At 35.2% G+C, this 26,168-nt stretch overlaps 3 protein-coding genes and 1 long non-coding RNA gene across 5 annotated transcripts in view; 1 reads left to right on the top strand and 3 right to left on the bottom strand.

Annotated features, from left to right (window-relative positions):
* Window positions 1-541: 541 nt before the first annotated feature.
* On the bottom strand, window positions 542-2,428 carry LOC113227996 (protein bfr2). The gene is made up of 4 exons (XM_026461111.1): window positions 2,287-2,428; window positions 1,775-2,023; window positions 995-1,159; window positions 542-813 (listed from the first exon to the last, which is right to left on the bottom strand). The coding sequence occupies exons 1-4, from the start codon at window positions 2,398-2,400 to the stop codon at window positions 676-678; spliced, it is 666 nt and encodes a 221-aa protein (XP_026316896.1). The 5' UTR covers window positions 2,401-2,428; the 3' UTR covers window positions 542-675.
* A 1,762-nt stretch (window positions 2,429-4,190) lies between these two features.
* On the top strand, window positions 4,191-4,630 carry LOC113227943 (gamma-aminobutyric acid receptor-associated protein). Its single transcript, XM_026461053.1, has one exon. It carries the CDS (start codon window positions 4,232-4,234, stop codon window positions 4,586-4,588), a length of 357 nt encoding a protein of 118 aa, XP_026316838.1. The 5' UTR covers window positions 4,191-4,231; the 3' UTR covers window positions 4,589-4,630.
* A 1,493-nt stretch (window positions 4,631-6,123) lies between these two features.
* The window catches only part of LOC113228032 (nucleoprotein TPR), a 39,470-nt gene continuing 19,425 nt past the window's right edge, over window positions 6,124-26,168 (bottom strand). Inside the window, exons 8-14 of one of the 2 annotated variants that reach the window (XM_026461172.1) lie at window positions 25,463-25,561; window positions 17,637-17,784; window positions 17,063-17,162; window positions 14,921-15,105; window positions 14,388-14,488; window positions 14,150-14,258; window positions 6,124-6,676 (exon numbers count right to left, since the gene is read on the bottom strand). In XM_026461172.1, the coding sequence (XP_026316957.1) occupies window positions 6,597-6,676; window positions 14,150-14,258; window positions 14,388-14,488; window positions 14,921-15,105; window positions 17,063-17,162; window positions 17,637-17,784; window positions 25,463-25,561 (822 nt within the window). In that variant the 3' untranslated portion in view covers window positions 6,124-6,596. Of the gene's footprint in view, window positions 6,677-14,149; window positions 14,277-14,387; window positions 14,489-14,920; window positions 15,106-17,062; window positions 17,163-17,636; window positions 17,785-25,462; window positions 25,562-26,168 lie in introns of both variants that reach the window. The other variant, XM_026461171.1, reaches the window with a different exon arrangement.
* On the bottom strand, window positions 11,505-12,619 carry LOC113228033. Its single transcript, XR_003310258.1, has 3 exons — window positions 12,485-12,619; window positions 12,354-12,392; window positions 11,505-11,792 (listed from the first exon to the last, which is right to left on the bottom strand). It is a non-coding gene; the product is annotated as an uncharacterized LOC113228033 (long non-coding RNA).

Genomic DNA, 26,168 nt, shown 5'->3' with positions numbered 1-26,168 from the left:
AAAGTTGTAATTGTACTCGACTTTTCAAACTTTTGACACAACTTTTCAAACAATGCCATGTTTACCCAACATGTCGTTTTCAAGGTATTTGGCAGTGTTCATTCCGAATATGGCACTTACTTCTAAATCCAATATGGCGGGCACAACTTTTCGAATAATAATAGCAAGTTGGGTATTGTTTTCGAAATATTTGGGGATGCTCATTACGAATATAGCATTTATTTCTAAATCCAAGATGGCGGACACGACTTTTCGAACAAATGCAATATGGGTATTATTTTCGACGTATTTTGGGGGTGTTCATAACGAATACAGCACTTATTTCTAAATCCACGATGGCGGACATGATTTTTCGAATAATGGCAAGTTGGGTATTGTTTTCGAGATATTTGGAGGTGCTTATTAGGAATATAGCCATGACGCAGATCACTAGGGTAAATTAAACATCAAATCTCTATTTGATTTGACACATACTACAATCTACAATAAAAATAAAACAGCCTATAAAGATTATTTCACTGAACATTTATTTCCCATTTTATTTATTATATTATTTTTTTACAAATTGTTTGAATTACATAAAAGTAATATGGAATGAAATGCCAAAGAAAACGCTATGTATAAGGTTGTAGTATCTTAACTAATTGAATTTATTAAGTGGTAAAAGCAATGTGTTTACTTGTCTCTTACTTTGATAAGGTCATCAAGGTCTAATGCTACACAAATTTCCTTAGAATCGGTGCGAGGATTCCTATCCAGGATCTCAGTGATGGGATAGTAGTTATCTCGGTTGTCCACATTCCATCCAGAGTACTGAAAAGAAATAGTACAACCTTGAGAATTTGTTAACATATTTTGATGGCAACTTGAATCTGTATCACAAGCATTAAAATTAAATATTGTACATATATTTTTATTCTTTACTTCGAATTGTAAATGAACATTTCACATGTATATGTAAAATAATGTAAATGTAAAATGAGTGATATCTTACCACACAGGTGCATTTGTGTAAAATTTTTCCATTTGACTCCATGGGAATGAATTTCTGTAGCAGGGCCTTTCCATCAATTTTCCACAAATTCAGTTCATCCAACTTTGAAATCACTGTGTCTCCATCCCATTTCACATCAGATTTCAGCAATACAAAGTTCCCGGACTGAAGAGATCATAAAATATTTACAATGTATAAAATGTACAAAGCATAACAAGCTATTTTATAAAGCTTCATTTGACTGGTGCATTAGATGAGCAATAGCTATAACAATAGATAGCAAGTTGCAAACTGCAAGAAGTGTGGTGTAATATGTTTTTACAGTACAGCGCTGTTTTAAACACCAAGCTTCAATGACATTAGAGTTTTACAGAAGTAGGCAATATAATATAAAAGATAAACAGTTTAACCCGGTAATATATCTTTCAAGCTTATATCATAACTGTTAAGGTAAACTATTGTATATTTTATTGATTTGTTATGCTGGTAACAATAGTCTAATACTGACATGTATTTTTAAGAGAAATATATACTATTGCAGAAAATATCTTGTCTATTAAAAATAAAAAAATTATAAAAAAACTGTAAAAGCTAAATAGCTTCAAAATTTGGATTTTTGAAAATTGTACTGTAAATTGATAACTATAATGTCAAAGCGATGTGAATATATTAAAAAATGACCATCAAAACATTCATAACAAAATATAGTTATTATACCTTCCACATTCTTACTTTTATACTCAAAATAAAATTAAGTAGGTATTACAAATGTAAACTTACATGGAAGTGCTTTGGTACATCCTTGGACTGACTTGAGTCAGATTTATTGCCGTCGGATCCATTTTTTTCATCATCAGAACCTTCCTCTTCGTCGAGGTCACCCTCCTCGTCCTCTGCCTCCTCGTCATCCTCTCCCTCACCCTCGCTATCCTCTGAGGATTCTTCCTTGCGTTTCTTTTTATTAGAGTTGTTCATGGCAGCCTTTGATGTGCGCTTGCGCCCACCGCTGCCGCGGACCGGCTGTTCATTCTAGGTTTAAATAAAATCACAAAATTAAAGTAGATATCCATAAAATACAAAAAATATGCGAGAAAAGGCATAATAGTAAAAGACAAGAAATAATCGCCATTGTTTTAAGTCAACCTAACCTAAACATACCAAATAACGCTTTCACAATAGCGTCACGCGCTAAAGAAGTGAAATATATGTACAAATCGTTGTATGATAGGTGCATGGGGCTGTTAATTTACTGCTTAGATATAATAACAGACTGCTCAAAGTGAACACATTACCGAATCGGCATCCGGCGTCCAATCTTCCCCTGAATCTTGAAATTCTTCAGGTTCCCCAGCGGGTTCAGATCCCTCGGAGTCTTCATCTTTCTTAAGAGACTTACGTTTGCGCATATTTGAAGGTTTAATTTAAACACTGAAATATAAAATACACCACACACGCCGCTCAAAAACAATGATTTCCACCAAAACTTGAGAAGCAAGCAAACGAACGCTTCTCGAAGCAAAGCAAGACAATTTAGGGTTGCGCGCGAGCTTTTGAATCGATTACAAATAATACTCGACTCAAATACAATATACTACAAATTAGGTATTAATATAATAAAATAAGCAGTTTTGCACTTTTTGAAAAACTAAATTATTTAGTATTTATTTAGTAGGTTTAAGGCCTCATCATCCGACTATCAAAATAGAATATTGAAAACTTGACTTAAAGTGTGAGCAATACAAATTATTTTGAAATCTATAACGAATGGATGGCGCGCCCTGCTCCAACCTCCACCTTGTGATTCAATTATTTTTAACCGACTTCAAAAAAAAGAAGGAGGAGGTTCTCAATTCGACAGTAGTTTTTTTTATGTATGTACTTTACGCTATAACTCCGGACTTATAAACCGATTTTGATGATTCCTTTATTGTTGGAAAGAGGGTACCTCAGATGTGGTCGCATTTAAATTTGAAGAAAATATTCCACCTCTAAGGGAGGCAAACTAGGGGATGAATGACTTTTGAGGTCGGTGTTTTTAGTAACCTGTATTGTTTTGTCATAACAACTTTAAATCTGTTATACGCTTTGGAAACTGAGTTCAGTTCATAAGTTTGACTATCCGTTTTTGTAAAAAAGTCATAAATAAAGTCATAAAATAAGTATAAACATGAGACATGTAAGTTCATGAAGCTATTAATAAATTCACGTGATAAATTCTTTTTACAGCATCATAATATATTATTATTATCATAATATATATTTTAGCAGCAGTAGAGCTCCATGTGAAAGAGTTTCTTTAATAAATACTACCTACCCATTTCTGCCGCCAAGCAGTAATGCGAGGAATGCTTGGTTTTGAAGGGTAAGGGTTCTGGTAAAATTACATGCACATAAGACTTGTCAACTTATGTCTCAGGGTGACAGGCGCAGTGGCAAAGTATGTACTTCAGATCTTTGTGATTTAAAGCTCTGAGCAGTACGGTGACTGTTATGGATAGGAGTATCGTTGAACACCAGGCGCACGACTTGTTCGTCCCATCAATTAGTATCACAAAAAATAGCATAATTATGATGGACAAAAAGGCTGCTTGTTAATGTTACAAACATTGACTAATTAAATTCTTCTGCTGATTTGTTTCAGTCACAAATTCAGCTAAGAATAAAAATTTTCTTGAAACTAATAATCAGAAATTTACATTACTTGGATGAAAAATAAACTGTAAAATATTTCCGCGTTAAAAATGGATGCCAAAAACAGTCGTCACGCTAATGAAATTAAGTTGACATGATGACGCTATTCGGAATAATGAGATTCGGAAGAAATTAATTTTTATTTGTGATAGCTTACCACAAATAATATTAATCGATATATTGCAGACAACACTAGATAGCTTCTATTTGAAGAGTTGCCATTTAAAATGAATTGCGTTCCTTTTGAGTCTTGACGTTTTTGCTCTCTTTTACTCACACGGCCTAACCCATAACTCTATCAAAATCTATTTACCGTGCAGATTGCCATATGAAAATTGATGAAAAAAATCAATCATCATTGGTTGTTTGCTTTTGTGGCTATGTAGTGGGGCAACTAAAAGCGTCGTTGTCATTGTCATATCAGCTGATTGCGTCATTGCATTTATAGACATTAGACAATAACGCAAAAACAAAAAACAAGTCGCAATATCGAATTTGGCTGTATTGTGATCACTTCGCAAATTCCAGTGTGAATAAAGATTCAAAATGAAATTCCAATATAAGGAAGAGCATTCATTTGAAAAAAGGAAGACTGAAGGTGAGAAAATACGCAGGAAGTATCCCGATCGCGTCCCTGTCATTGTGGAGAAAGCACCCAAGGCTCGGCTCGGAGACCTCGACAAGAAGAAGTATCTAGTGCCATCGGATCTGACTGTCGGGCAGTTCTACTTCTTGATCAGGAAGCGCATTCACCTGCGGCCTGAGGACGCGTTGTTCTTCTTTGTCAACAACGTCATTCCTCCCACCTCGGCCACCATGGGCTCGCTTTACCAGGAGCACCATGACGAAGACTTCTTTCTATATATAGCATTCTCTGATGAAAACGTCTATGGATTTTTCTAATTTCTTATTAAATTTCACTATTTCATTACCATGTGTAGACCGGACCATATGGTGAATCTTAGTTTTAAGGCTTAGCTTTTAATTAAAGAATTGATGTTATTATGTTATATAAAGATAATGATTATAATTTTATTTGCAAATTCCAACCTTGTGTAAACAAGGTAATAGTTTAAACACATTAATGGGTAAAATCTTGCATTGTTTAAATTTTCTTTGTTTGGGTTAGGAATCCGTATTACTGTATCAACACAATAAACACTAAATAAATAAAAAAGTTGGTTTTATTGTAGTTTTGCATGCAGTAACTTAGTATCATGGACAAAATGAAGTTTCGTCCATTTTTCATCACAAAATCTTATCTATCACACACTGAATAAAATAATGTTAAGAATTACCTACCATCGCGTCATAATACTACAACAAAAGACAGATTATGTCTGGATGAGTGGAACATAGATTATTAGGTTACAAGCCATGGTAAAATGTTGAGGTCCTCAACTAAGACTGAAATGCTATTAAACAGGATTGAAACAAAATAGCTATAAACTGTATGGCATTTGTATTGAAGGTCCTACCTTATCAGACAGCTAACTGTAACAAACGCATAAAATTCTTGTTGAAACACTTACACCATCATCATACTTACATAATATGCGTAAATAATACAATTTAGATTTTGCTTTACATATTAACGACTAGAAATACACTTTTTTTTACATTATGATATCGTAATTGAGAGAGACGGCAATTGTAGTCTCTCAAATTACCCATGGCGTGTTCTAACAGATCGCAATACATTTGTAAAAGTGATCAGAATTACTTTCCACTATTTTATATATTTTTGTGACGTCGTTTGTGTCCTCAAAATAATTAGCCCTCTTATTATGTTGATCTAATGTTTTCTAGTTAGTGGGAACTATTTCTAAAGCAAAAACCTACCTAATACTTCACAATCATAAATCCATATTCCTCTATGGACGACCTGAAACCGCCATGTATTAAAAATTACTAATACAATATGTACTTGTAATTCCGTTCAACCGTGACGCGTTGCATGTTGCAACCAAATCGTCGTTATGATGTGTATACATACATATACTAATATAATATAAAACAGCTTTTCTTTTGACTGCAGTAGCCTGCATTTTCCGAATTTTATATCATACACCAATTTTTGTTGCATTATAAGACTGTTCTCTTGACAGTCATCTCCTCAAGTCACAAATCAATCGAAGTAAAGGGCATATATAAAATGTATACGATCTCATAATGATGATCCCTGTTATTTAATCTAATTTGAAATTGATGTTTATTTTTAAATTCCCGTTTGTTGTCAGATTTCAGTGTCCATCAGTGTAGATCACTGCTTGTGTGAGCCCGTAGTAGACTTGATATTTTCACTAGTGATATATATGTACATTGTACATGGCCCATAGTCAGTAAATAACAGCGTAAGTATATAAATAAAAAATTGAATTCCTATGAAATACCTTTATTTAAATTCTACACAGGATAGTTAATTATGGAAATGTTGTGCTTAAATCTAACATATCATAGGCAACACTTAATTACTATTTTGATACTTATTAATACAATGAACAATGAAAAACGTTCAAGAAAAATGTTTTTAGCTTAATAAAAATTCCGCAACAGTTGGCACGAAATGTAAACGGAAATATTTTAGAAGCACACCAGATACAAAATGGTGACATTTTCAATTGCAAATAATTAAGTTCTTCATGTCAATTCTTAATCGTATTCATGTCAATCATTAAATTTCTTTTATTCATTTAATCGCCACATTCTTTTCTACGAGCAATCACCATTTGTAATAACCACAGGAGAATTTAAGAAATAAAAAGGTTTTTTTTCACATGCCAAGAGTGATGAGCTCATTGTAACAATAATTAGTCCGTATCATGAGTGTATTATAATAATTTTAATTAGGTAATCATAAAAAATACTAAATAGATATAAGGATGTTGCGTAACGGTACTCTATTGATTTACTAAAACCTCATATAATGGGACCTTCTTGCGGGTCGTCCTCTCGACCGCATCCCCCGTCCACGTGTACCACTTTCGCTGTCTGTAAGAAGTCAATAGTACTGATTATTACACATATTTTTCCGTGCACATATAATTATAACCTAAGCATTTTGTAATTTACTGACAATTTATGGACCAGTTCCAAAATAAATGATGATTATTATTATAACGTATTCGTGATTGAACAGAAAGTCCTTTTACAAGCCAACAAAAAATTAAATATTAATGTAGAAGGTGAAAAACAAAGGTCAGATCAGGACTCGTAGATGACTTCAATATTTTAATATTAAACGTACACACCCAGCACATCAAGCTACACATTGACGTATCTTGTTCCGTTGCAATGGAGGCGATTTTCGAACAAAAATGTGTAGTCTGATGTGCCGTTGTCCGTACATAAAAAAACTCGTTAAATTGTAATATAGAATTTAACAATATTCATCTGAATTTATTCTTACTGGTGTTGAATTTTTTCGCAAAATTTTATGGACATTAATTTTATGTACAATAATAAAGAAAAAACTAGGCGATCATCGAGATACTTTTGATGTCGACTGCGCGTAAATTATTTGAACATAGTTTCGTAAAAAGACAATTTAAGATTTTGTCGTGGTTTGTATTATAGGTAAAACGTAAACAAATGTAGTTCTTATTTTTATAGTAAAGGCTTGTTAAAGCCAGTTACAGAACAAACAGGCATATTAAGTATCGAAATCGTTAGAAGTACAATGCAGCCAGGGTCAGAGATAATGGATATGTAATTTCGAACATATTACATTGCACGTCACGAACGCATACTATGTTTATGCCGATTCGTATGCGATAAATATACCTACTGATTTTGTTAACAAACCCAGTTTTTATCCCAAAATTAGTAACATTTTTTTCAATATGTTCTTATATCAAATACTACTGCTGCTTTACAAAAGTGTTTATTCATAAAACAGAAAAAAAAACAACTCCACGATCATCGCATTTTTTGATATGCCAAAATTGTTATTAAATACCTTTGAGTACGTGGACACAACGATACGCTTCAATATAAAATAAAGAATGTTCATAAACTGAGTCTCTGGGTTTTGTGGTTAACTGCAGAGACGAACACGTTCGTCTGCCCCGGTAGTATGTGGCCGGGGCGTGCGTCTCGTGCGCAGCTAGCGTGTCTTAGTAGCGGTCTAATTGAGGGTCTAACGCAAGGAGACGCGCGGGGCACGTGAGTTGCCCTGTAAGTGGGTGTCTATGACCGCAGGTCGCATTGTCGCAGGACTCTCGGACTGGCATCTCCGTCACCAGGCGGGAAAGCTTGTAGAGGATAAGCTAGATGTCTTCCGGTTCCTCCAGCCGCTTAGGTTATTGAGAACTGGAGACGTCGTTTTTCGGCGTCGGTAAGTGGTGTACGGTTCGTAATATATAACAACAAATGACATATTTTTAGTCGACATAACGCTCGACATATGTATGTAATTAATTTATGGTATACAGACATTTGACATATTATTGCATGATATAAAGCTCACTGGGTATATAATAGACGGTTGATATAACAACTTTCAATCTAATATATCGATGGCATAATGTTCATTTTATACAAACACTTCAGATATAACATTCACTGAATATAATGTATTATTAACATAACACCAGTGGTGTTTAGGTGCAAGGGTGAATGAACCGAATTTGTTTGCATTTCCTAGTTGGTTCGACCTCCTCCTGTGGTTTTAGGTTAGGTTAGTATATGCAATTAAATACTCTGCTTATAATTTTAATAAATATAAAGCTACGCAAAAAGAATTATATTTTTCGATTGTACATTTAATGAAATAAAAAACTTGTTATCAACATAATATAGGGCGCTTCAACAAATCGTAAAACGAAATATTGTGTTATATTATTTAATGCATTATACTGATAGTACTTATACCATTTGTTCATTATGCAAACTAATCATTATATCTAATGTTTATTATACTGAAAACTTTTTATACACATTGAAATTATGCCTTTTGCTGTTATACCTTTTATTGATTATATACAGTGAGTGATTATTCCCTTAGAAATTATATCAAATGTTGTTATACTCAGTGAAATTAGATTATTTGTTGTTATATCTTCCATTACACACCGTGGTAAGTGAGCGTGCCTTACAGCTCCGCCACCAATGAGGAGATTTGGTAGTGGACTCAGGGTCGTATTCCAGAACTCTACTCAATACTCAAGTCAGGATTTGAGTATTGCAGTGAGCACTGAAAATCATACTCAAGTCCTTGTCATTAGGGTCGTATTTCCAGTGCTTGAAATCATACTCAAGTCTGCTCAAGTCCTGACTTGAGCATTGAGTAGAGTTCTGGAATACGACCCTCAGAGTCGACGGCTTGGCGGTGGCAACCGCTAGTTGTGCAATGCGCAACGGGAAGTGAGCGTGCTTACAGCTCCGGTACCTATCTGGAAAATAGGAGGGTATTGTGCGTGCACCCGGGGCAGCTTACTCGAGCCACTAGCCTCGGATAACCGGATGAAGACAAGTGACAACCCTGTACACTGGCTGATCTGGGGTCAGAACCTGAACTTATAAGGTTATAGTGCCCTTCCCGCATAACCAAGAGATAGGAAGGGGCACTATAATAAATATAAGAATAAAAAATATAAACATGACTTATGTAGAAAGATATGAGTGTTCTTTTGTGAATACAAGTTTTTTTTGGACCGGTCTCGTAATGACAATATCTTCAAAATGACCTGATCAGCATAAGGACTAGATCGCAAAACGACCGTCTCTGCAGAAAGACTATAACTTACAATGACTAGGTAGCAATGCGACTTGATACGAGACGAAATGACCCTATCGTTAAATGGACCACATGCAGCAAAATAACTAGATTTTGTTATTGTTTTTTCATAGTACAGTTCGGTTAAACATTTAGTGTCATCATAAAAAAAATGGAACAAAATTTTTATAATTTGAATTTTTATTTGTCTATGCTACCACGGCCAACCTTGCCAATTAAAAATTATTGTAAAATAAAATTACAATCCTCTTATTCATAATATCAACAGTATGTTTTCTAACTGAAATCGCATATGGAATATTCATTCGAATATTCATATCGCAGCACTAGCCTACATTAATCTACATTCACTAAAAAAAGAAGCCGAGTTCCTGCGTTTGAAAATAAATAGAAACTTTAGCCACGCGAACAGTAAGAAGACTCACATTACATTTCTCAAAAATATTTCTACTATTAAGTACAATTTAAAGTATAAAATGGAACCAATTTTATAACTTCTTATTTTCATTCGTATTTTTTGAACAACAAATTTTTAACTAAACTCTACCTTGTCGTTTTACCATGTCGTCTATTTATCGATATGATCCTTTCGATATCTAGTCGTTTTGCTACCAAGTCATTATAAGTTATAGTCTTTCTGCAGAGGCGGTCGTTTTGCGATCTAGTCCTTATGCTGATCTGGGACTTTACCATGAACTCTTATTGCGATTCCACATTGAACCTAAACAAGTAGTCCGTTTCGCTTATTCGACCGTGACGTCAAAAAACGATCATGTCAACAGCATTTACGCCAACGCCAAACCAAACCCTAAATTGAGCTCTCCTTTGAAATCTATTACGTTCATTCATTTTTTGTACCACGACATGCTATTTGACATTAGTTAATCCAATGTTGGTTCACTGTAATGTCATAAAATTCGGATCAAAGAAAGTTACTCATTGCCAACTTAAATTGAGACGTTTTGCTATTTTATCAAATAATTTTCATTTATTTTGAGGATTTATCTATTTTTTTGAGAAATTATATAATTGTTTATCAGTGAAAACGTGTTGTAAGTTGTTGATAAAAGGTAAATACTCATTAGATTATAATAAATACTATGTAACTAACCATAACAATAATAAGTATAAATGTACATAATTAAGTAAATTATTGTACTTTCAGATGTGCGACAACGAATTATTAGAATTCCTGGAGTCAGACAAACTCGAAAACAAATTTTAATTGTCGCCAAAAACGGCGCCATGTAAGGATTCAATCCAACTCTTTTGAATTGGATGATTTTATTAAAAAATACCTACAGATTATCCAAGGAATTGATATTAACGACCAACAGGAGTCATCAGTGTTTATTCAATGGCACAAAAACAGTGTCTGCAGGAATAAGTGAAATCACAGCATGTCTCAGTCATACAGAAATAAGAACAAAAAAGTTTCCCAAACAATCTTGAGGAAAAAAATAAGATAAGATCTAGGTGAGTATTTTTTATATTTAACCTGTTTTTAAATGCATTTGACCTCGTGTTGTTATTCAAAATATTCAATTTCAGATGTGATCCTGTTATGAATATCACTAATACAGGTGCAAGCTATGGTGGAGCCATACATAGAAATGGATGTAAACCCAATTAAACTTAATCTGGAAAATCTATACGAGAGTATGTGGCTGCTTGGCACAAATTTATAAAGGTTTCAATTGAAGGAAGAGAAGATCGACATAGCATACACCATGATCATGATGTGCGAGTAAATAAAGAAATGTTAGAGTGCGGAGAGCTACACTGTGGTCTATCTATGGATCGTGAGAAATGGAGGAGGATACATTGACACAAGTATGGGGTATAGGATATATTTTGTAAGGAAAGAATAAAGCTGCCTGCATAGTAATACTGGGGCATTTTATGTCTTTGTTTTATGTCTTTAGGTATGTATGAAACAAAACAAATACAATAATACCAAAATAAATATTTCAAATATTTATTACACCATACCTATACCTACATATTATATTTATAATCAATCACATCAAATTAATAGCATAATAACTAATAAGAAATAACTTGCATTCTGTCTCTTACACGCATCTGTATTTATTTCTAATTATTTAAACTTGTTTCATAACATGACTCACAAGCATACATATCTTATACTTATATTATTTTAAATACACTATTTTATTTTACAGCTAATTTCATTAGGTACATCACAAAAGATCCTGTTCCGTTCCAAACTGATATGGACTTTTAAGGCGCTGGTATGGGTGAACCTACTTGTTGATAAAACACATATTACATCACTTCCTTGGACTGGTCATATTCCAAATATACTTATGACTTAACTCAAATTCATGACAAATTATAACAACCGATCTGAAACAATAAAAAAAGTACATTAATAAAAGTACAACTATGTATTAGTGATTTATATTTATAAATTGTTTGCATAATTGTTTCAGGCGATTCTAGTTATGAATGGGCACACCGGATGATGAGACCATTATTTCGTACTGAGAAAACGAAGAACAAAATCATTTTATACATAATATATACTGGGCAAATTTTAGGTCAGAAAACACCATAATTTACTTCTTAAAATTACATTGAAATGATATTCTTAATGGATTCTTCATGAACTTTTTTTGTGTTTCAGTGTTTTTGGAAGCTCCAGAAGAAGAGGAGAATATATATGATGAAGATGCATCTCAACAATCTCTCGATCTCAACTTGAAACCACTCCGAATGCAAGAATTTTCTATTGAAAAAAAGAAATAATTTAATAAATAAGTATTTTAATTACAGATGTTCATTATTTCAGTAAACACCTATTCAAAACCCTATCTATGAGCAATTACAAACATCTTCAGTATGTCTGCAATTGCTCATAGTATAGGTATAGATAACCATAGTCTGCAAATTTCAAAGCTCACTTACCTATCCCATATTTCCTCCTTTCCGCTCTATTAGAAGTCCCTGTAAGTTTGAAAATCAAAATAATATATACCACAAGAACTAGGTTTCATTCGGGTCTACTTTTGGATTAAAATCCTGAAACAGGTACTCACATGCTTCCATAATTTTAGTGTTTAGGATCATGGTTTTCTAATTTAGAAGTGAGGGCAATCCATACTTTTTCCAATTGTTGGGCCCTGTGAGTCTGCCGCCATGTAATCCACTAAAACCCTTAATTGAGCAGCTGTACTCCGAACACTGAAAATATGAATATGTTATGTACTTATACGTAAATGTGATAAGATAACAAATCCCAGATCCATTCAACGTAAACAATAATCTAAAAGTGTGGTATATTGATACTTACCTACGTTGTTCTTTTAAGTCTTTGGCAAACTTCACCACAGAGGACATTAATAAACTTTATTGATCTTCTAGCACAAGCTAATAAAATATGTCTTCTAGTTTGAAAAATACTTATCAGTTTTGTTTATCTTTTGATAAACTTTTTTTTAAATAAATTTTCACCCATATATTTGGGTAGGTAAAGGTTTCACCATACAGCATCTTCATATAAATTCTATTCTTCCTAAAAGGCGACAAGCGCGTGTTCTTTATTTATTTCACTTAGTAATGACATTATATAAGTTTATTTTTTATGTTTTACAGAAGTACCTATAAAAATATCCTTAAAAAAACATGTCTTTGGCTAAAAACACACGTATCTAAAGAAAGCTCATTTATATTTAAAAATTTCACAATACAAAATGGTAGCGGACCAGAGACAAATATCGGTCATTTATTCGCGGGTTAGCGGTTTGTAAGCGAATCAGTTTTAACTAGGTCATGGTACGAATTTTAACGAAATTTAACTGCTCCGTTATTGATTCGTTTCAGTTAAGTTCATGGTATGAGCCCTGGTTATTTTGAAAATATAGTCGTTGATACCGACCCGTTTTTTTTTATATGTGATTGCAGTTAAAGCACATAATGCAAAAAAGAGTTCAAGTACACATGTACATAAAAAAAAAGAAAATTTAAATCTTCCAACCTTCTAAAACTTATATATAGGTCAATATGTTGTCATAAGACACATGAATTAAACCAGCATGTACCAATAGTAGGTACACGCAACTCCAGTAATTTGGCTATAGGTCTTTCAGCCCCGTAATAATCGCGCGCTATTGACTGTCTCAATCAGATCTAATTTAAATAGCCAATAGCACGCGCTTATTTCAATTTGATCGCGCGTGTCGCGACTATCATGCGTAGCCATGCTACTGGGGCTGATCTACACACGACAAAAGACATAGTCATACAAAAATTTAATAAATAAAAAATTGCACTATAGCCATGTCCTGCCCAGGCCTATCTTATAGCTTAATTCTAGCAAAAACGAAATGATGACTTGAATATTCTCATGGGTCTTCCAGTGCATAAAATGTAAATTCCATTTGTACGATTCACAAGTACCCACTTTCTCTATACATATACAATAGTGTCTACAAATGTATATTATGATGTAAGGACTTCTGATACAGGACCCCAATCTATGAATACGAACTTTTTAAATATTAGATCCATAATTAACATATATTTAATTACGTTATGCATATGGCGCATTTTCTAGAATGTCGTGCACGCCGACACGCAAGGCACTAGCAAACAAAGTCGTTTAAAAAAACGAAATGCGTCGCGTAAACATAGAACGCGGCGTATTTCGTTTCTTTTTACAGCAACTTTTGGTTTTGCAAGTAGTAATTTGTGAGTAGACGTACCGGCAGCACGCATCCAGCGTTGGTGCGGCGAATGCGGCGGGGGGTGGTGCTGGCGGCGCTGGGGCGCGGGGGGCGCACTGGCCTCCGCCTCGCGACCCTCCTCAGCGATCTGCACACGTTCGCCACGCTTGTAACAACAAACGCTTTAAAATTCGTCGCCAAGCATACGTAATAATACGCCACATATATTTCTTTCGACTGTAATCACACGTTTTCAAATTGGTTAGTATTGTTTTACCTGATGCGGAGAGGACGGCTCACTGCCCTGCGAGCTAACAGCGGCAGCTTCTTCTTCCACTCGTGATTCTTCCCATTCGCGTGTTTCTGATGTCTCACCACCTTCAAATTTATTTTATTTGAGATTTTCTTAATTATGGGACGACTGAGTGCGTCGTGGCACGATAGCAGAACTGAAGTCCTCTGCTAGATTTATTGTCCCTGGACATAAATCGATACCTCGCACGTAAGTTGTTGTAAGTCAAAATAAACATTTTTTGTTCTTCAACTTAAATTTAACCTTTTTTATAGGTTCCATGTTTGAAAGTAAACATAACACTAAGTGATTTCTTTACTTTTAAATACGGAACCTATAATATGCATAAAAAGTATACCTATATTTGACTTATAAAAGTAAAAAATGGTATTTTGACTTACAACAACTTATGTGGGAGATATCGAAATATTTTTTATGTCGGTCAACAAAACCAAAGTTTAATTTCTCATCGGTTATAACAGTGACTTGATTCACCAAGGGTGCATAGGCGAACTCACGCGAGTCGGAGTGAAGCGCGGGGTGTGGATGCGGCGGGGGTAATGCTGCGGTGAGGTCGGCGTGCGTGTCGTGGTGCGAGGCAGCACCGGCGCCTGCGCCGCCTGCCTCCACGAAGGTAAACCGCGCTCCGCTCGTGCCACTGGCACCTCCTGCGCCTAGGGGCGACACAACTGCCTCGCCGAACCTGTATCGCATAATATAATATTGTGTATTACGTCACTCGATTTCTGAAAGTATTCATTAGTCCAAGCTAAGAAGATTGACTGTGAAGCGTCGTCACTCCTCACTCGGAAGTAAATTTGTAAATTGGATAACGATCTTTTATTCGCAAGTTACCAAACATAAAATCTCCTTGACAAACGCTCATTTAGCCAACAGGCAAAATTGTTGACTGTACTTAAATATAGTGAGATTGTCGTGGAACAATCAAATTAAATAAAAAAACAGGGCGTGTAGGCTAACAAACTGTTTGGTATTCTTGATAAGTTGAAGAATTCTAAAGAACTAATTTTAGCCGTGTGTAGACGCCTTAAGGCTGAATATTATGTTAATTTGAGAAACTGGCAGACCATTGTTATTCATATTAATAGCAATCAGTAATGCATGCTACTCTAGTGACTACAGTGTTTTTATGACGGGAACATTATGTGGAAACCTGAAACTATATCAGATACACTGTATTTAGAACTATGTTAAAAAGAGGAGACATATCTTTAAAGTTTTTCATTTTAATTCAATACAGATACAGAATATCAAATCCAGCTCTTCTTGTTAAAATGTATATGAATAAAAATTGATCTCGATACTAGGAGCCCAACTATTAACTGTTAACTGCCTCCGTGGCCGAACGGTTACCATGCCGGACTGCCACGCAGAGGTCTCAGGTTCGATTCCTGGGCCGGGAGAAAAATTTGTATGGCCTACACTTATTTCTCTCGTGAATTTGGGTGTCATTTGTGGTTGTCTATGTGTGTGTCTATGGCACCCGCGACACAGGGTTTCCCTAGTGCGGGGCTATGTTGAGTATGTGCGTTATTATTATTATTATTATTATTATTAACTATCAAAATAAGAATAAAGAAGGCAAAAAAGTAATTAGTAATCATTAGAACGTAGTACAGTCAAGAGCACGTCACATCTTTCACAAACTATCGATAAAATTATCGACAACAAATACATAACTATTTTAAACAGTTATGAAAACTGGCAACCCCACAAATGTCATTTTACTCCGTTTTCAAAAAAGACGGACTATAGTAATAGTAAATGGCGCGTAACTACTCTAATCCAAATTTTACAGGGGAGGGGTTTAATGTTATTACTTTGTTATTTCAATGGTTACGACTTTCATTTTTGCACAGTAAACATAAATTTATATCGTCTACGGGCTTATAACAATAGATTACCGTAACTCCCTAATTTGGGTGCCACGACATTTACGCGGATTTGATTTGGCCACTAAATTACCAAAATAAAAACTGAATCCTAGTTGCGCGTTAATTGCACTATCTCCAACGATATGTTATGTTACTATTATGTATTTAATTGCCTCAGAAGAATACACAATTGAACAGTAGATAATATATAAAACCGACACTACAACAGGTGAGTTATAAGTATGACGCCCTTGTTTGTGTATCAGTGTGTTTGTGGCATTGTAGCTCCCCAACGGATGGACTGCTCTCAAAGCATTTTTTTAATGATAATTGATATACAAAAATTTATTAAGTTTTTGATTTAATTTCGATATGTCCAATAAACACTACGCAAAGTTTATTTTTTAATCATTCTCCGTTACTTTTGTAAACAGCCATGTTTATTTACTAATAACATGCTCCCCGAATTTTCTGAAATTTATAATTACAATTTATGATACTTAATGTACATAATCTTTTATTATTAATTTTTATGTAAAACTCACGCTTCTTATCACAAAAAAAGATTTATTCGTACAGTCACGAGCACGTCAAGCTTGACACTTTGCACTTTGGACTGTTCTTATCGTAAGCGGCACAGTTGGATTTAAATCTTAAATGTCAAGCTTGACGTGCTCTTGACCCTGTACCTAAGACAGTGTCTCTGTGTCTACCATGGTTTTGGCATGGATTTGGCACAGTCCCAGAAAAAAGAACACTATTTACCCATCATTGCGTCGTGGAACGTAGAGAGTAGGTGTAGAAGGAACTATGCTGTCGTCACCGTCGTCGCCGCCATTGCCGCCCAACGAGAGCGCACCGCTCGCTATTCCACACCACATATAGATTATTGTTATAGATACTAACATTTAATACTTTTACTTGCCAAATATAATAAAGGATGTAATGGAAAAGGTATAAAATATTTACAATTATAAATAGACAGAAATAGACCAACATAATTTTTTTTGCTCGTAAATATTACTGAGGTTGTACGCGTGAGACGCAATATTTCATTAATGGAGAGGTTTTAGGTTTCAGGAGCCCGGCAGCGGTTGTTGTATTATAGAAAATTTAGAATATCCTCTGATACCCCATTTCGCGATGCGAATGATTGCAAGGCAAAAATCCGTACCCAAAGGAATTGTACAATTAGATACTAGAGTGATTTCAAAAAGATGTGGGACACAGGGAAACAGTTTATTTTTATGCTGGCCGTAATTTGCGGCTTTTGAACACATCATAGAGGGTTTGTGATATGTGTATAGATAAAAATAGTATTGTGTGGATGGATACTCACGCTCGGTGCCGCTGCTGATGGTCTCAATCTGCGCGCCAGGAGCGGGCGTGGGTTCGGAATCGGCCTCGCCACCCGGCCCTGAACCGCTGTCGCCCAACTCGCTCTCTTCACCCTCCTCGCCTGCCTCGGGAGATTGTGCTGGCGAATCCTTCGAACAAAAATTACTTCCCTTAGATCAGTTTTTCTTAAACCAGGTATTAGCATATTATGATACAAGTACAGCTCCGTGTGAGAATTCGTCTGGGGAAGTACTGCCATATTACCTATTTCTGCCGCCAAGCAGTAAAGTGAGCATTACAGCATTTCGGTTTTTGAAGCATAAGGTTTGAAGGTTCAGGTTGTTAAAAAAGTAGTCCAACCCCCGCCAGTTGTCCATGCCTACACGTCCTACAGAGCGTAGGGTTGTCATATTATTATTATAATTGTACCAACACATTACCTACAGGTTGCAAAATATGATGTCGTTTCACACCGAGCGAACATAGTAGAATAGAACAAGTAGGGCAACTCCATACCATATAACAGCGCGGTTTGTATGTGTGCGCAACTGTCGCGCGCTGAATACATACGCACCCGCATAAAGGCGCATTGAGACTACCAGGGGGCTTACCACAACCTCTTAAAACAATATTACTTTAACCTTACATTGACTTTTCGTACCATGACGCGCTTAAAGTAAACTTAAAACAATGTTAAGTCTATGATGTTTTATTGGCAGCTTTGTTCATTCATTCACTCAGTTTGTACTATGACGCGACTTTAACATTAAAGTAATATTGTTCTTATGTCAAATTTAGCAATCTTCAAATAGTTACACGGATGTATTGGAAACACCGTTACTTTCGAATTTATTGTCTAAATATTGATTTGTAATGATTAATAGGTAATTTGAACTTATTTATTTATATGTATCTCTTCAATACTTTGTTTTTTTTTGTTTAATAGTACATGGGAAATAATTTCTCGTCAAATAAAAACACGAGATGTTTATTTCGTAAAATTATGACAGCGACATCTATATGCTCCTTGGCGACACTAACAGTTGACACTAGACTATAATTCCGAATTCACAACATGACAATTAAGACTCCGCTTATTTTGTTTATTTTTCGTCATGAGAATGCGGAAAAATAATTGGAAAAAACGTAATTTTAATAGATTTCATTATTACTTACTTTTCTTTTTTTGACAGTTAAAATTCTCTAATTGTAAATAATATTACAGTCCGCGAGGCCTAAGCTGAGCTTTGCATTTGTGTGAGTGCACATAGATAGTGTAGGTGGGACGTCGGCCTAGAGAGCGACGCGTCCTTTTCTAGGTTTAAATCGGTTTAAACTGCTTTTTGTCAATTGGCCTGAGGCGCGGTGCATCCCTCGCGCGACGCAACTCCGCCGCGCACCTTTCACACTTCACCTCTTGTACTGGTAGCAGCGTGACGTGTTTAATTCTTAATATTTTGTTTTTGTATTCGATTTATTAGTGAAATGGCTGCCAACACAAATAAACGAATTATACGAAAACCTTTAAATAGCCAAGTAAAGGAAATTTTGTGTAATTTAAATAGTTATTTTAAAGACATGAACGACAAAGACATGTCAAGTGTCACTACATCAGCCCAATTGGTAGCGACATCGACGGGAATTCCGCTGTCCACTGTCAAAAGAGTTTTATTGGAAGGTAAACGTCTTTTGGAAGACGGAAGCAAATTTAAATCTCCGAAAAAGACCAGATGCAGGGAAAATATCATTATCATTGACGATTTTGATAAAGCGGTAATCCGAAGAACTATTCACAACTTTCACATTACTGATAAAGAGGTGCCAACTATGAAACGAATACATGAAAAGTTGAAGAGAGAAATAAACTATCCAGGTTCAATTTGGTCATTGCGTAAAGAAGTGTCTCTTTTAGGATTTAAATGGAAAAGAACAGAAGATAATAGAAAAATTCTAATGGAAAAACATGAGATACGTTATCTACGTATACATTTTTTGATTAAAATTTCCGAATATCGTATTCAGGGCCGGCCAGTCGTTTATACCGACGAAACATACATAGACACGACTCACACTTCTTCAAAATCTTATTCAGATGGCAGCACTTCTGGTTTGAAGAAACCAATTTCTAAAGGAAATCGTTTAATAATAGTTCATGCCGGCGGAGAGGACGGTTTCATACCAAATGCACTGCTGATGTTCAAAGCAAATCAAAAAAGTGGTGATTACCATGATAATATGAATGCAGCAAACTACACGAAATGGTTACAAACGCAATTAATTCCAAATTTAAAGCCCAATAGCGTTGTGGTGGTAGACAATGCATCTTACCACAATTCGTTAGAAAATCCCGCTCCCAACTCAAATAGTCGTAAACAAGATATGATTGACTGGCTCAAGTATCGCAATATCGATCACTCTACATCGATGCTTAAACCACAACTCTATCAATTGATACTGCAAAACAAACAAAGATTTATTGAATATAAAATTGACACTTTACTTAGAGAACATGGTCACAGCGTCATTCGTCTACCACCCTACCACCCGGATTTCAACCCAATTGAAAATATATGGGCAATGATAAAAGGATACGTGGCTAAAAAAAACGTGTCAATGAATATGGATACAATTATGAGGTTAGCGAAAGAAAAAGTTGACACTATCACTGTACAAGAATGGAAAAATGTATGTGACCACGCAATAAAAGAAGAAAAAAAGTTTCATGGTCACGATGCCGTTCTTGACGATATAACGGAACGATTCATTATTAACACAAACGATACATCAGAGGAGAGTGAAAATGAAGACGAGAGTGATAAAGAAAATGATGAAAATGCAATGTCCGGTGCAGAAGAATTGTTATAATTTTTTTTTATATTTGAATTTTATTTATTGATCTCTGACTTCTCGGTCACACTTACATATGTACACATGCTCATCGGTCATACATATACATAGCTGGCCTTTATTTTAACAATTTATGCTATTTAGTTTTAATTTCCCACTTATGTTAAAAACCTACCTAATACTAAAATTTATTTTTAAAAGTTTTTTGTCTGACTCTACTTTTGGTGATCACTCACACAAATGCAAAGCTCAGCTTAGACCTCGCGAACTGTAAGTACTTTAACATTATAACTACGATAGGATGATTCGGAACATCTAAAAAGAAAGAAATGGCATTATACAGTTCATATAGCGTTATTTCTTTCCTATTTTTAGTAAGGAATAGACAATATTTGGAACTCATTCGTTCTTCCAGTCACTTTAGCAATAATACATTACTTGGTTAATAGGTTTGTCGTGGTACGAATACGAGTAGTATTATAATAAGCTTACTATAAGCTTACATTGTCACATAATAAGATTGTTTTTTGAAAGGTAATGGTAGGCCCCCAGAGTTGTGGAACTTTAAAACACCCTTAAGTTATTTATCCAAATGGGTGCATCCGTGCACGGGTGCGCGCACATATAAGCCGCTCTGCGACGTTAATACGGAGTTATCGTACTTGTTCTTATTCTATTATGGAGCGAACCTTCAATTCTATAATGAACGGCGCGTACGACCCGCGCTGTGGAACGCGAGTGCCGCGCGAGTTTATGCAAATGTGTGCGTCGGTACACAGCGCACGGCGGGTGTTCACACTACAAGCCGCGTTGCTATATTTACATGGAGCTACACTACTTGCCTTATTGTACTAATGTCATATTTATGGTGCCCCTTGCGTCAAGGAATTTGAACAACTTTTCCGAAAATGTTTAAAACAATCATAATGGATATATACTGCCAAGAAAAATATTATGTTATTTAAAAAAAGCGTCTCAAGTCCCTAAAACTTTGTTCAAATGTAATCAAAAATAAATTACCGCACGATCGGCACTGCATGTCAACTCAGAACGCGTGACGTCATTCGTAGGTAAACAAATTTGGTAATGTGCACTTGCCACTTGCGTGAATTTTATGTATGGATTGTTTATGTACTCAATCCAAAAGAACAATGGCAAACTCCCATATAATTTTTTGTTGACATTATTTGTATGCTTATGAAAAATATGTGAAAATATAGAGTTGAAATTACTGAACAAATTTTGTTTTGGGTTTACTATTCTGAGAAGTCTGGAATTAAAGATATTCCAGTTTGAAGTTTTGGAGGTTATGTGTTACGTAATTGAATAAAATATATTCGCTGTATTATTATTTCAAAATAAACGACAGAAGCTTTAAATATAGTTAATAGAAGCTGAATGGTGCCGCGTGGGTTTGTAACGTGACGAAAGTGTAGCGGATATTATTTTTTATACTGGTATGATCAAAAGGCATCAAGAATACTGAGTCAATTAATACATACCACCAATGATATTATACTTGCAAACAACGCTCACTGCATACCACAGACTATTGCACTGACATCTCGGACACCTATTATTTTTTTGTGAAACGTGCCATCTATCCCTGAGATTTCGGGTACTTTTTTGTCAGGTTTACGCGTGGAATTTTGGCGAAGGAATTATCTACTTTATTTTTTGTAACGAAGTAGTTAATCTCTTATTACAAATCGGTCAAATCAGTGCATTTGATATTACGTGAACTAAGTTAATGTGGACCATATCCATATGTAGTAGGGTTTCTGATTTCTCGACATATTTTTTTTGTCGAGTTTCGGGATTCCCGAGCTCAATTTCGTGGGTTTCTCGAGTTGTTCGAGAATTATTTTAAAACCTTAACAAATCAGCTTAATCAACTATAAATACAAATAAAAACAAACACAATTCATTTAGCCATTACAATCAACTTAACAAAACAAATCACATTACAAACAAATCAACATTACAAACTATGTCTTTTATGAAAAAAAAAAAACTTCAACAAAATCATGTTGAGTCTACTTTTATTCCTGTCCCATTCTAATGAAGTATGCTTTAAAAAAAAACAGTGCAACATAGCTTCATTCGAAAGCCTGTTTCGTATTTTTGTGACCATATTTCCCGAGATTGAGAATGCTCTTTCGCTTCCCGTGGATGTTGGCTTTACTGTCATCAGCACCTTATATAAATTTTCCAGGTTTGGTGTTCGTTTTCGTGTTAATTCAAATAGTTGAAAGTTTTTTTTTTTAATAAACTTCTTGTTACTTGGTGTTAGTCTGTGCTAGTACTGCCCATGGAAGTTGCAGCCTCTTTGGCTTTCTGTAGTTTAATCTTTAAAACTTGCTGACACAACAAAGATGTATAAGTCAATTTTTCAGTAATTTAAAAAAGTAATTTGATTTCTCGAATTCTCGAGGATATTTTTCTCGTCTCGAGGTATGGCCAGATTTCCCGGGATTTCTCGTGTCGAGAAATCTCGAGCGTAAACCCTAATACGTAGGTACTGAAATTCCTTTTAGGTTTGTCCCAGAAGGACTTACACTGGCCAGATCAGTGATGTCCTCGAAAAGGCTGGGAAGTGACAGGAATAAACGAAGTTGTCGCCCTTGTCTCAGCTCATGTATTGTAAATAGCGGGCTAAAAACATCTGATTAAAATTTAGCACGCAGGGGATCTCTCTACTTAGGAGTCCTTAATCATAATAAGGTGTCAACCATAGATTTAGTATATCCATAGATTGGCCCTGAAGTATTGGAGACGAGACCAAAACAAATAGTGCAAGTGCAAGATAAATAGTGTTGCGCCATCCACTGATTTAACTTTAATATCGATTAACATATTACACCGGCATTTCACTTCGTCGTATTCACCAAAATGTCTTATCGCAAAACGCCAGGACGTAAATTAATTAATTAATTAATGATTCAATACAAAATTAAGAAAGCTACTATCAGATAAGTAATAGAACGAAAAAACCGACCAAGTGCGAGTTGAACTCGCGCGGAGTGGTTTCCGTACAGACTTAATATTGTAGTTGAAGAATATGTTCTCCAAAAGATTCCAACAGCCAATATAGGTTTATTCGCATAATAGTGAGAGATTTAATGACAATTTCTGTATTTTTTTCAAAACTTTAGGCTCAGCAGTTTCGAAGATAAAGGGGAGAATGATCAATTTTCGTCTATTTTCTTAAACAACTTAAAAATATTTATATTTCAAAATTACAAAAAATATATACTTGAGAACTTTCCCACCCAATAGTGACTGCAAATTCAAAATTAATTTATTTACATTACACGTTTTGGTTACACAAATGCATATGTGTACCAAATTTCAAAATAATCGGTCCAGAGTTTGGAGTAAATTGGCTGTGACAGATGGACACACAAGTAATCCTATATGAGAATTGTATTTCGGAACAGAACAGAACTCTAACAACAACAAATCCAACAAATCGCCGATTTGTTGTTGACGAAAGTATTACTACACAAAAATCCATTAATTGTAAGACATACCGGCATGAATAATGTGGGTACAGAACCAGAACGTAGCTTTACTCTTTGCTTGCCTCTAAAGGATTTTTTTTTTCCTTTAAGTGTTTACTGCATATTTTTGAAAACTTTTTGGGAACCCAGTCTTCTCTCTTTAGCATTATAAGCCATTTCTGTCGTACTTCAATGTTTTGAGGAAATCTGAATCAACAACAATAATTAACATAAAAAAATGGGTGCCTCAACTACGTTATTAAAAGAAATTTTCGTTTTAATGTAGACAGAAAATAATGCACTAATGCAATATTAATTAAATATAAAGAATAAAACCAGAAATTTCTGATTCAATAATATTAAGTATGAAGATGATATCGGCTGTGTGCAAACCACGCCTTTGCCTTTCTTTTTTTCAGTTAATGACATCTCGATAACATATTATCGATTGCGTCAATCTTTATGATAGTGGGGTTATGAATTTCAGATTCGCTCTGGACAAAAGGTCCAGAGCGAATCTGAAATTCGTCCCTTTTGGACGGAAAAGTGTCGTTTTTATTTTGACTTTCAATTATTTTGTGAAATCTAGTTTAAAGTGGAATAGGATAGTGCTATTGTGCCTTAATCGAAGATTAAAACGCGTAATTATACGAATCTCGAACTAAAATACCCATATCGGCCCGTTTTAAGGAATCCCGAGTCAACCCAAGCACGCCGCCTAAAATTGCCTATCCTCTTTGTGGCGGCCATATTTACAGAAACATAATTAAACTTCATGTTTAGGCTGATGGCTTTTCCAAAGCCTTAATAAAAAAATGTAAAAAATTATGAATTTCAGAAATTCACGTATTTGATATATTTTTTAATTGAATTTGTACACATTTGGGCTATTAATGCACTTGAATGGTATCATTTTACGGACATATTTATGTCAAAAACATTTGTGGTAGTGCTTTTAGACAGCTAAAAATTTAAATAGTACTTACATGTGAAATATACAATTCTGCGAGTTTTCCTTTTTAGATGAGTTACATCCGGGCTCTGAACACGTTACCATGACTAATAAACGTCTGATTAACACTATTTCACATTGTAAAACCAATTATTTTTCATAAATAAACGAAATTTGCTTCGTTGCCAACTGACCCTAGGTTCATATAAGCTCATAGCGTATAATGAAGTGGTCTCGTCTACCCATCTCGCTCTAACATACGTGTATACTAACGCTCTTTCACTTGCATTGCCAATCTATGGGTATACCTATGTACTAAATCTATGGTGTCAACATTCTCTTTCCGCCATACAAGCCCGTTTATGTTCTTTGAAACGAAAGTCAAAAAGCAACGACGACTCAGGTCTAGCTTCATGGGAGAACGAAGTATCCACATACCGCTGGTCGGGTTCGCTATGCGCCGCAAGCCAAACGCGTTCCCATTGCAGGTAAAGGTTCAAGTCAAATGTCGTAACTTAATTGTACCTGTCGCGCTGCGTTTTCTGAGTCATCACCTTCTTCCTCCTCTTCGCCACCCTCCACCTCCTGCTCTTCCTCTATATCGTCGTCGTCGTCTTCACCTTCCTGTTACAACCGGACAATACATGAAAATTTAAAGATACTATTATCATCTTAAAAGTTTATTATAATTATTAATACAAAAATCGAACACTTAGAAAAAATTCCTTCGATCCGACTGTATTCGAACCAACGTCTTCCAGCAAACCGTGCACAGACGCTATGCCAACAAAGACACAGAATGAACTGATCAAACATCGTGACATCCAATATACTTAAAAATTACAATTCTTACACTCTAGTCAGCTACAGGTAGCTGTAAAGGTTGGACCTGGCTGAGTGAACAAATAGATTTGTCACAGATGGCGCTACGGCCAAAAAGTTGTTAAAAACCAAAAACAAAGATATGCATATTTTGCAGGAAAACATTATCTGCTCCACTACAACTGTTGAAGTTCGATATAGTCAACGGTCAACCAAGACTATTATAACTCCTCCCAGGCAATCCAGAAGAACGGTAGTTATTTCTGATAAAATAGGCGTAGGACTAGGCCACCACCTAAGTAACCACTTAAAACAAAGGGTAGTCAACTATTGCTACCCAGGAGCTACTTTTAGTCAAATTATTACACTGTTAAGTGGTTGCAACTTTGATAAATATACAACAGTGATT

This window comes from Hyposmocoma kahamanoa, unplaced genomic scaffold, assembly GCF_003589595.1.
Source record: "Hyposmocoma kahamanoa isolate Upper Pololo Valley unplaced genomic scaffold, ASM358959v1 220, whole genome shotgun sequence".
In the NCBI taxonomy this organism is placed as follows: Eukaryota; Metazoa; Arthropoda; class Insecta; order Lepidoptera; family Cosmopterigidae; genus Hyposmocoma; species Hyposmocoma kahamanoa.
The sequence above is the reverse complement of the archived record's forward strand: the minus strand, read 5'-3'. Positions and strand labels throughout refer to the sequence as shown.